This window comes from Podarcis bocagei (assembly GCF_964188305.1).
Source record: "Podarcis bocagei genome assembly, chromosome: 7".
In the NCBI taxonomy this organism is placed as follows: Eukaryota; Metazoa; Chordata; class Lepidosauria; order Squamata; family Lacertidae; genus Podarcis; species Podarcis bocagei.
In genome coordinates, this window is record NC_138132.1 from 36,642,197 (window position 1) to 36,654,028 (window position 11,832).

At 50.1% G+C, this 11,832-nt stretch overlaps 1 protein-coding gene across 1 annotated transcript; it reads right to left on the reverse strand.

Moving 5' to 3' along the window:
* Positions 1 to 661: 661 nt before the first annotated feature.
* SF3A3 (splicing factor 3a subunit 3) lies at positions 662 to 8,798 on the reverse strand. Its single transcript, XM_081199949.1, has 17 exons — positions 8,617 to 8,798; positions 8,460 to 8,507; positions 7,795 to 7,847; positions 7,434 to 7,539; positions 6,129 to 6,201; positions 5,791 to 5,882; positions 5,303 to 5,385; positions 4,827 to 4,965; positions 4,575 to 4,643; positions 4,093 to 4,160; positions 3,448 to 3,555; positions 3,135 to 3,204; positions 2,869 to 3,033; positions 2,650 to 2,760; positions 2,231 to 2,321; positions 1,806 to 1,861; positions 662 to 919 (listed from the first exon to the last, which is right to left on the reverse strand). Exons 1-17 carry the CDS (start codon positions 8,710 to 8,712, stop codon positions 842 to 844), a joined length of 1,506 nt encoding a protein of 501 aa, XP_081056075.1. The 5' UTR covers positions 8,713 to 8,798; the 3' UTR covers positions 662 to 841.
* Between the last annotated feature and the right edge of the window lie 3,034 nt (positions 8,799 to 11,832).

Consider the following 11,832-nt stretch of genomic DNA (forward strand, 5'->3'; position numbering starts at 1 on the left):
CCCTTGTCCCATACACATGTGAGACCTGCAAGGGCATGCCTGTCTTTTCCACCCAGCAACTCCCTGCCTCAGAGCCACAATAGCTGTTTTCCAACGCAAATAGCCCTTAAGACAAGTGTAAAGGTGCCTGTAGGCATTAGGATCCAAGAGCTGGAAGCAGTAGCAGGATATTTACCAGCAGCTGCTGAAGAAGCGGGTGGGTTTGGGGAAACCTAGTGAACACAATTGCCTGTCACAGCCAGGCCTTGAGTAGCTGCAAACAAAGGCACTTTCTTCTTTTCCTTCCTGCTCAACTGAAACAGAAACGGGCCTAGTGAACTACAAGGAGGGACAAAGGAACAACCCTAAAATGATAGACCAGTGGAGTTGGAAGGGGCCCCAAAGGCTTGAGTTCAACCCCCGCAATGCAGGAATCGCAGCTAAATAATCCCTGGAAGATGGCCATCCAATCTCTTCTTAAATATATCCAATGAAAGAGTCCACCAGCTTCTGATGGGAGTATTTTGGGAAGGGAAAGTTCAGCTCTGGCTTAGTTCTCAGTGAGGGACTGAATCTGTGCCTTGTGTCCCACTTCTAGTGAACAAGGATGCATTATGTGTGAAAGAAGCTGGGAGGAAGCCTGAACGTGTCTATCAAATAAAGCTGCAGACCACACCAGGTGCCCATTCCTTCTGCCTTTAAAACTAAGGTTTATTTTTTATGAAAAAAATGTTACAGTAATCATCACCCTGTGAGCTGTAAGTGTCCTTGAAGCACCCGCTCCCATGGAGGAGGGAAGAACAGGCACACACGCAACATGGGAGGTCTGGGGTGGGGTGTGTCGGGCCAACGTCTCTTCTGATCACAGCAGGCCTTGGCGCTTCAGATCTTCGTAGGTCTTCTTGTTGACCACGTTCCCACTGGAATCCTCGTATTCCTCCTAGGTTGACAGAGAAGCCCAGGTGTGGGGAAAACCAGGAAAGCAGTACCAGGGCCCCAAGGTGAAGGTCTCCCCACCACCATGGAGACAGCAAAGCACTGAAACCCAGAAGCTGCTGCCACAGGCGACAGAAGCCTCTGCAGACACCCTGCCAACCCTGCCACTGGGGGAGAAGTGGAGCGGCATCAGCCTCAAGCGGCAAAATGGGATGCACTGCCTCTGCTGAGACTCTCTGAGGAGCCAATCTAGTTCAGCCTCCTTTGGCCAATCAGGTGCTTCTGGGAATCCCTGAAGCAAGGCAGGAGAACAACAGAGAGCATTCCAGCACCCCTCTATGCTGCATCTGAATATGGAGGCTCCACTGAGCTGTCATGCCCTGTTTCTGACATTCAGCCCTGAGTGCTATTGCTTATGCGGCCGAAACACCCTCACCCAAGCACAAAAGGGAAGAATCAGTAGCCCAAGGAGAAGCCAATGCATGGAAACATGTTTAGACCAATGAAACCCCGCAGCCAGTTAACTACATGCTGGGAGTGGGGTGGGGACACACAACAGATGCTTGTGTAGGAGGGGAAATAGGGTGGACAGTTATGGAGGAAACAGCCAATGTGGACATGGGAGGAGCTCCTCTCCACCCCGGGACATTTCAGGGCAGGCTCCCCTGGTCACGTGACCGGTAACAACCAATAGTTCTTATCCCCCATGACTTCAGTGGGCTTTGCTAGCCAGCGCCAGCCTTTGCATTCCCTTTGCTAAACATTGGGGACCTGGTTAGAATTTGCCATGGGGACCGGAGCTGAAGGCACACACACCACTAACCCCCGGCCTGGTCCTCCCAGTCCCATTCCCAACAGACAACTGCAAGGGATGTCCCAACCCAGCTTACTTCTGTGTCCGGCTGCCACCTCTCCGAAGCCTTCTGTTGCTTCAGCTTTGCCCACACTGTAAACACACATGCACAAACTGTCAGAGGTGACTGTCAACTGCTAGCTCCCAGTCACAACCCAAGATACCCAGGTGGAGGGATAGCTGCTACTCTGCTTGGGGAAGCACCAGAAGCCCTGCACCCCTGCCCAACCAGGGGTAAAGGATCAGGCTCCTGCCACACAAGTTGCCCCTCCGAGAAGCTCCACCCACCCAGTCACTCTGCTGATCCTGGCACATCAGCAAAGAGGTAAATAAATCACACAACAAGCCAGCAGCTGACAGAGCAGGCCCATCACTCTGACAGGATGGCCCCCACCCCCCACAATGTGAAACTGGCAGCCACAGGCAAGCCCAGGGCCAGGAAGGCAACTTGTGGCTACTTACATGAAACAGCATCTTCAATCTGCGTGACGTTGGCAAAGTGAGCTGTGTTGGGGATTCCCAGGCATCGCATTCCATGGGCGTGGCGCCATTCCTATGGAACACAGAGGAGCATCAAGGCTTGGCCATGATGGAGCCAAAGTGCTTCAGAGGGAGGGGGAAGGAGGGCAGAGAAGAGGCTGGCCTGTGCCACTGCCGTCCATGCAGAACTGCCACACAACCTGGGTCTCGAAAAGAAGGCTAAGCTAAAAAGCAGCCAGTTGGGAAGGGCCCCCCCCCCCACTGCACGGGGGGGGGGGGCTCTGCAAGTGTTAAGATTCAAGGACTACTGCCTAGCAAGAGCCCTGAACCTCATGCAAGCTGATAATTTGTTCAAACACCCCCCCCCCAAATAAATATTTTGGCACTTTCCAGTGTCCTACCGCAAAGTGTCGTTGGAAAGCTTTGGGCCCACGGTAGGTGTAGTTCCCACAGATCTCACAATTGTAGTTGATGTTCAGGCCGTGGAGCTTATACAGCCAATAAGGGATGGGCTGGAAGGCAAGGGGGGGGGAGGAAGAGAAAGAGAGTGAGCACACAAAGCAGTCGCTTCCTCCCATCCCCCGGGGTGTGCTGTGAGCCCCACAATGAGCCGGGCTTACTTTGCCATCCCACCCAAGGGGCAGGTTCTTGGGGTTGTAGATGATTTCGTTCTCTTCGTCTTCACTCTCACTCTCACTGATCTGTTCCTCCTCCTCCTCCTCGCGTTCCTCACCAGTCCGTGCCTGCTTGCGCTGCACATTTTCATGAGTCAGCTGCCGCTGCTCCTACAAGGATTGGGAAACAGAGGCAGTGAGTACAGTAGGAGGCCTACTGAACCACAACAGAACCCCAACGGCTAGGGAGAAGAATGGGAGACAGAGCTTACCCCAAGAATCTCCACGTGCTCGTAGATCTGAGCCTCCAGGAAAGCCAAGTCCTTGTTCCTCTCAGTGTCCCTGTCAAGGAAACGGCTCGATGAAGGGATAAGGCTACACACACACCACACCACTTGCAGCACCAGGAGGACCCACATGGGCTGCACAGCTCAGGTTGCTAGTCAAAGCTAAGGCCAAGGACAGCATCTCTCCCACCCAGCCACTGGCAGAGAAGCAAGGAAGCAAGGAACTGCCCCTCTGCCGGAAGGTGATCTGAGCAGGACATGTTCAACTTCACCCCAGCCATACCCCCATGGGCCTCACCGCTTGCTCCCCTTTGTCTTTGGGTTCTTGGCAAAGAGAGAAGGGTCAAGGGCCTCCAGAGACTTGCCCTTGGTGCTGAACAGCCTCTGAGCACGTTCCTCTAGCGTCCTGGAGAGGAGGAAGAGAAGAAACGCATTACGTGCTTGCATCTCCAGATCCGGATAAACCCAGAGCTCATCCAAACAACCAGACCTCTCATGTAAGAACATAAGAGCCTGCTGGATCAGGCCTGTGGCCCATCAAGTTAAACATCCTGTTCTCACAGAGGTCAACCAGATGCCCCAGTATGAAGATTACAGGCAGGAATCGAGTACATGAGCACTCTCTTTTCCTGTGGTTTCCAGCAAAGGGTACTCAGAAGCATCACTACCTCCAACTGTGGAAACAGAGCATAGCCAGCAGGGCTGGTAGCCATCAACAGTCCTCTCCTCCATGAATTTGTCTAACCCTATTTTAAAGCCACCTACGTTGGTGGCCATGACTGCCTCCTATGGGAGCAAGTTCCTTAGTTTAACTCTGTGCTGCATGAAGAAATATTTTCTTTTATCTGCATTCAGCTTCATTGGGTGTCATACACAGGCTCCAGCAGCAGCAACAACAACAACCCACCCCCCACAGCCAGCTCCAAACAAATCCTTTACTTACCCACCACATTTCAGACCCAAAGCCAGCAGTGCAGATTTCAGCCTGTCCAGCCCAAGGGAGGCCAATTCCTGTGGAAGAAGCACAAATGCACAGAGCTGACATGACTTGGCTGTAAGTTAACCATCTCCTTTCCCTTGTTTGGCCGGGCAATGGGTAGCAAGAACCTAGCCAAAGTCCCTGCACACCACAGAAAACAAAGGCGGCGGCGGCGGCGGCAGCAGCAGCAGCAACTGTTCTGGAAAGCTCGGAAGCTGCCTTATACAGAGGCAGATCACTGGTCCATCTAGCTCAGTATAGTCTACACTGACTAGCAGCAATGGTTCCCCAGGGTTTGAGGCAGAGAGTATTTCCCAGCCCTAAACAGAGATGTCACTGGGGATCAAACTTGGCACCTTCTGCATGCAAAGTAGGTGTTCTGCCTCTGAGCTGCAGCCCTTCCCCTCCTGCTCCCTTCCCAGCACCAACAAGACAGGCAAACTAACCTCCCAGGAAGAAAAGGCTGACAGGTCCAGGTGGGCCCCAGCATGGGTGAGGGCGCTGCTGGTCTCTTTCTGCCAAGAGACAACAAGAGGGTTAGTGGCTCAAGATCCCCCCCAAAACACAGTCCAGAGCTTTGGTGGCCAAATACTTAGAGCTCCTAAGGTGGTTCAAGGAGCCTGTCAGCAGAGACCTGCTCCATGGGACCATGATCTTGCCAAACCTCCAGCTCCCACCCCATCCTGGGCACTGCTCACCGGCCAACCAGGGAAAGTGCCGTTCTCCCACTTCTTTTCAAATTCCGCCTGGATTTTGCCAAACAGCTCGTTCTGGTCCAGCAATGGCTTCACTCGGTCTGTATAATCCTGCAGGTATTCCAGGAGCATCTCCAGGTACCTGTAACAATCACCAAGGGAAGAGAGGGAGGAGGTGACTGCCTCATAATCAAACAATGCTCCTCACCCCGTTGCGAGGAGCCAGCCAACAGAGATCCTACACAGAAAGATGCCAAACAAGGTTTATGGTTCTTTCGGCTTGTTACTAAGCCCACGTGGGTGACAGAGAAAATCTGGTCACAATGGATTTTGGGGGGCATAAAACAACTTGAATGGCTTTAAAACTTTTGGAGCAGAACACAAAAAATAGCCCAGACTGATAAAGATACATTAGAGGCTTTGGAAGAGTTTAATGTCTGTTCTCTTCCTCCCACCGCCCAAAAGTTCTGAGCTCTCACCTCCTGTATTCAGCATTTTTCCTTTCCTTAGGAATGTCAAAAAGCTGGTCAAAAGTGGACAGGTATGTGATATAATCCAATTTCTGCAGAGGACAGGGAAAAAGAGATAATTAACTGTGACTTCATGCAAGATCCCAATGCAGGCACTGAATCGTTTCCTGGATAATCCCTACTCCCTGCTGCTCACCCCCTTAGCTCCATTCCATTAGGCGGAAAAGGGAGACAGAAAGGCAAACTCTATTGGTTCAGCTGGGACCATCTGCCTCCATTTTGCTCTTCCCATAACTGTCTCCCTGGTTATTAAATATTTCTGAAGCTATGAAGAATTAGTGCTTGAACACCTGTTGCTTGTTCCTTCTCCATTCCTTTTTCCTTCTGTTTGCACTCTAATGCATGCTATACTTGGTGAGTAGGGCCATTTGGGTATAGAATAGAGGACAAGACAAGAGATGCTTCCAAATCCTAGACAACCTGGTTGGAAATCTCACCTCTGAGGACTTGAGGTTAATGTACTTGAGATAACAGTCATGCAGGTCCAAGTAGCGGCCATATCCTTCTTCATCAGTGAACTCCACAAGGTCTGCAGAAAACAAATAGAGACAGACAACTCAGAACTGGCATAATGAGGAAGAGAACTGAATCCCCAGGCCAAGAACAAAGAGCATTTCCTCTAGCTTGGCTACAGTGCAGATGAAGACAAGCAAGAAGCAATCTTGCAGCAATAGGTCCTCTGCCCATTTGTTCCAACTATCTGGAATGTGTAATGGGCATCAGAATAGGAGGCCAAGTAAGGGGTTATGCCAGACAGGTTAGATTTAAAACTTACTCTGAGCCTCTTCACTGGGATTCTCCCGAGCCTTCAAGAGCTCCTCAAACTCCACCGACATTGGCACACAAATCTACAAGGGACAGATTACTACAGGTGTTTAGGATTAATAGGCCAGATAATGAACAGGTAATAAATGCAGTGATACCTGATCCAAAATACATTAGACCTTATGCTGGTAGTTAGACAAGACACGAAGGAAAGAAATAAGTTTGCAAGAGACAACAGAAGACAAAGGGAACAGACACATTACAACAGTGGTTCCCTAAGTGGGTATTATCACCTCCTGGGGTGGAGTGGGGTTACTGCAGATGTGCTTCTAGAAGCATGTTTTTCGCTTATTTATGATTGACCAGGATAGAGCCTAGAATGAAACACTTCCTTCACTTCTTACTGCTTATTTCTTTTACTCTTATCACTTTTAAGGCAATTTCTGATTGATATCCTGCACTATTGACAATGGTTAAAAAACTCATTGTTGCATTTCCAACATCATATTTGGTGGAATGTGATTTTGGTGTAGTCATCCAACTTCTCTCCAAGCAAAGAAATAAACTCTTACAAAACATGGAGATTTAAGGCTCCTGCAAAGTGACTTTAAACCAGACATTGGGAAACAGATTTCACTTTATCAAGTCTGTCCATCACATTACAAATTTACTGAATAGTAAAGTAGTTACTAAATGTGGTAATTAATAATCTTGCTAAATAACTTATCAGACTTTGAAAAGCAAGTATTACTGGATCAAGTTCATCAATTCTGTTGAATTAAGATAAATAGTTTTAATTGGATTTTGAATAAGCATGCAATTAATTGTTACTGTTTTGCATTTTATTGTGGTATTATCTTCTTTAGTGAGTTGTGCAAACCACTATTCTGAATAATGCTTTTTGTAGGGCAAGGAGGCACTGGAGGTGAATTTATGGAACCAAGGCGGAATTAGCATGAAAAAGTTTGGGAACCACTGCACTACCAAATTTTGGGAGGCAGATAAGGAGAGAAGTTGAACAACTGCCAAAAGGTTTTGGGAAGAAAAGCAGTGTGTATTTGGTGCATAAAAGGTCAGCATGAAAAGAGGTAGTGAAGATTGCTTCCTGTATGCATCTTTCCATACTAGAAGCAAAGTTCAAACTAGAAAATATAGAATATAGGCTACAGCACAGGCAGTCAAGTCACTTTCACAATACCAGAAGCAACCATGAAATCCCAGGGTCTTCAGACCAGGTAGGGCAACTAGTCAGTGGTGCTACTTCTTGAGGATTCATTACACACACACACACACACACACACACACACAACCTCACCTCATTTGGGTGTTTCCGATGGAACTCTTTAATCTGCTTCAAACGATTGTAGAACTCAGCAAACTCATTGGGCCCTGAAATGGCACTGAGTTCTTCCTTCCGCAACCTATAGAAAACAGGAGGAGGAAGCCTTTTCAGATTGGCTAGCAGGATTGCTTGCAGAAGGAGAAAGAAATAAGGGATCTGGCCTGATTGGTGCTGCACATGGAACAAGGACAACAGCAGTCCGTGCTTTCTGGATTTTAAGTGTTCCCCCTCCCTTCCAGTACCCATTCAACTGGAGGCCCCCACCAGGTCCTGCCAGCTCAAAGTCTGCTGCCCCCTCCCCAAAGAAACTGCCAGGGAGGAAGACCCTTCTTACCCGTCTTTGTCGTCGTACAAGTCTCTCAAGTTGCCGCTCACCTCCATGTATCTCTGGAAGGAAAAGAAGGGCAAGGCCCAGGAGTCAGCCATAACAGCTCTGGTAGCGGCAGCAGCCTCCCCAAGCTAGAAGGGGCTGGGCTTCATGGTAAAACGGCAGCCTTGCACCATCAGCTGTCCCTTCTGCCTCTCTGGTTGTCTTGAGGCACTTGCTGCTCCTGCATCTTGTGTCACTGAATTATGCCTCCTACTTGCTTTCCAAGTTTTCTTAGTGCCACCTATGCCAATGTAACATCATTTGCTACAGGGGAGAGTCTGCTGGAACCATCAAGAGGCACCAGCCTTGTCCCCTCCCAGCCCCACCTGGAACCCTTATAAGGCAAAGATGATGACTTAAGCATTCTTATCTCTTCTTAACGTTTGTTTTAGGGAATGCTCTTTGCCTTTTTGGCAGGAGCGTGGATATGTTCAGTTTTCAATCCTGCGGGAATCCTTCAGATATGTTATCATTTGCATTTGCGTTGTTTTGGACTTGCTTTCTTGCATTTGTATATACCCGTTTGTTCTGGGCAGCCGCCTTGGGAGCCTTCTTAGTTGAAAGGCGGCATATGAATAAACAGTAAGGTAACGCCCCCCCCCCCACAAGACAAGGCCCGGCCTACTCACATCCTGCATGGCCCGCGTGCGGTGGTCCGAGTTGATCTGGTCTCGAAGCTGCTTAGAGGGAGAGAGAGAGACAAAGAGGGATGAGGGGGTGCGGGTCAATCGCGGGTGTGGGGCGATGCGGGGCCGGCGCCACCAGCCTTCCCTTCCCCCTCCTCACCGTGGACTTCCGCGTGAGCATCTCCTTGACCATGACATCCATCAGCCGCTCGCGCTCCTCGTGGTAGCGGCGCTGCTGCTCCAGGATAGTCTCCATGGCGGCGGCGGCAGCAGTAGCGGAGGAGGAGGCCGGTATTACGACTCGAGTCCCGCTCGGCGGGACCGGAAGTGGCGAACCCTCAAAACCGGAAGCCACGCTTCCAGCGGTCCCTCGCTGTTCCTTCTCCGGCGCAGGAGAGTTCCGGCGGAAACATTATGGCTATAGCTATGGGGGTCGGCGTGGGGTGTGCAGAGGCGGATGGGGCTGCTCGGGGTTGGCGAGGGTGGGGGACGAACCGTCGCACCGCCCCTTCATCCGCGAGCGACATTCACCCTTGCAGAGCCGGGGGGTGAGGGGACGAGGATCGTGCCCAGTTTTCTGACCATTCCGACACGCTAATTTCTCGTGAGAATGGAGCAAACTGTATCCCCGCGGGCGTGGGGCTGGAGGCTGAGAGTTGCCCATTGTTTTCATTTTTAAAGAGATGGCTGTTTCAGCTCCTGGTGGCCGCGGAAGAAGCCCCCGTTGGGCCAGACGAGATAGAGGAGACACGTGTGTGTGTGTGTTTTGGGGGCGCCTGATTAAGTGATGAGACAGGAAGCTCTTTGTGAGGGCACCGCACTCCCCTACTTGCTGCGTGGCGATTGCTGGCGCCCAACGGGCCAGGAGCCTTTCAGGGCCACCCTGCCGGAGGACCTTCCCTTGCAGCAGGTGGAATGAGGTCGGAATGGGGTGTGCCTCAAATCAAGCTGTGCCCCGTCCTGGGCTTGGTGGAACACAGAGGGAAGTAGCGTCTTGGATTCGGCTATTGCCTTCAGTGGGAGGTCCATGACTTTCCCCGTCCCCAGCAGTGGGGCGAAGCTGCCCTGTCCACCAGTATAGCAACCCCCGGCGGAGGACGGGGACGGGGATGCGCGCGACCAATACCAGTGATCGCCCAAAGTTGTCCCCCAACTTTGTGCCACAGTAGCAGTGCCTTTTCTTCCTGATAACTTGTAAATGTCAGATATTTGTCTTATAGCAGGCACGTCCAACAGGTAGATCGTGATCTAGTGGTAGATCACTAGACGTCTGTGGTAGATCACTGGCTCCCCCCAAAGAAGCTCAACAACTTTGTTTCCCCTAAAAAAAGCTCAACATTACTGCCTTGCACCCCCAAAAAGGGGGCTTTCCTCCTCCCTAAAAAAACTTTTACCTGAACCCCCAAAAAGGGGGTAGATCACTGCAAGTTTTTAACTCTGTGAGTAGATCGCAGTCTCTTGGGAATTGGCCACCCCTGCCTTATAGCAAGGAACATTATTTTATTTTATTTTTAGTCTGAGAGCTGCATATAAGTGCCCCATTCCTGGGCACTTATTGCTCACCCATATTTCTTCAATGAGTGTGAAAGCAGCAGGGGGCATTTTGACTGTGAAGCTGAACTGGCTCATTCCCTGTACCCCACAAAATGGCAAATTGGTCCCTTCCCCCACCTGGTAATGTTCTGACTAGGTTGCTTTTCTGACAAAAAGGGGCTGCAGGGGTGTTTATAGAGAGGGGGCTCAAGGGAGCCAGGGCACACCCCACACTTGTTTGTCCTGGAAGTAATAAATAGGATCGACACATAAATTGTGTCCCATAAATAGGGACACACGCTTGGGGGGGGGGACAAAGTTGTTGAGTGAGGGCAGGCTGTAAATTTGTACAATATTAATTATTAAATTCAAAAGGGATCCAAACCCTACAAAATAAACTTTCTGAACATTTCATTATTATGGTGGGGGAATAGCTGGAAGATCACCGTTGAGGGCTCAGAGGCTCCTGGACTCTCCACTGAAACTCTCTTTGCATATGCTCTCTTCTCTTCGAAATGAAGGCCAAACCACCCATCACTATAATGATAAAAAGCACAGTCACTCCCAATCGTAACTCTCACCAACTTCCTGCTGAAACAAGGTGCCGTCTGCAGCAAACCAACAACCTACTCTTGTCCCCTCCCTTTGCTACATATGAGTAACAGTGTTAGAAACTGAGATAAGAAAGCTAGGAGCTGAATGGCACCTTAAACCTAGGTTATGGGCACACTTTTTTTAATAACAAGAATACAAAGCTGAAAATGAATAATGCAGTTAAAATATTATGTTCATTTTTCACATGGTGTGGTCCTTCCCTTGCCCATCCCCCTAATATTCTTAAGAGGGTCTCTCCTCCAGTCTTCAGGATGAGTGACTGGCCAAACACACCTTTCAAGGATCACTCCCCCACCCTGTAAGTTGCAAGAGGACAGGGTGTGGGTACACACACAGTCACTGCCGTCTCCCCTCCCCTCCTAACTTGGGGTGGGAGTGGGAGAGGCTAAGTCATGAGCACAGCATTGTACCCAGGTGGCACAATCTCCCTTCTCTCCCACTTTACACACATTTAACAGTATGCTGGCTCAGGAACTGTGTGCTCCGGTTGCAATTCCTCCCTTCTGTGTGTCCAGCAGGGAGGTTCACCCCATTACCTGCAGAAGTGGCTGAGATGCTCCTGCATGGGGTTTACCTCTTTGCTCTGTCTTTGGCAAGCCCCATGACAGTTAAAGCAACATGTTAAGGCATTCCTAGTATTGTTTGTAGTGGGAACACATTAATCCACTGCCCCAGGCTCAGATGCTCTCCTGGGATTCCTGATTGGGGCTCAGCAGCTTCATTCCTGTGTCTTTGCTGCTCAGAATCACCTCCATCCTGGATGCTGCTAAATAAGGGCTGTGAACTTGCATATTTGTTGATAGGGCATGATAGAGAGGGATTGGAGTCTGAAGGGCTCAGGCACTGTTAGGGGGCAGACGAACGCCCCACCCCATCTCTTGACCTATTCCCCTCTTTTAAAAACTTCATTTAAAAAACCCAAGTTTTCTTCCAGGGTGGCTGGGTGAATTGCAAAACACAATGCAGGTGAAACCACAACCATCCACCTTAATTTGCCCAGAGGCTGTGGCTGCAGAGACCGATGTGGGAGAGACATGTTTTGCTGCAGCTGGGGCAGATGAAGGTGACCAGTTGTGCTGCTGCAGATGCACCATGGTGATATTCAAAGATGTGGGTGTAACGGGTCTGTACCCCAGTCCTTTAAATACTATGGGTTACTTCCTGCTCTCCCCTCTCAGGTTCCCTGCAGGCTTCTCAAATCACTTGTGGGAAGCAATGAAGAGTCATG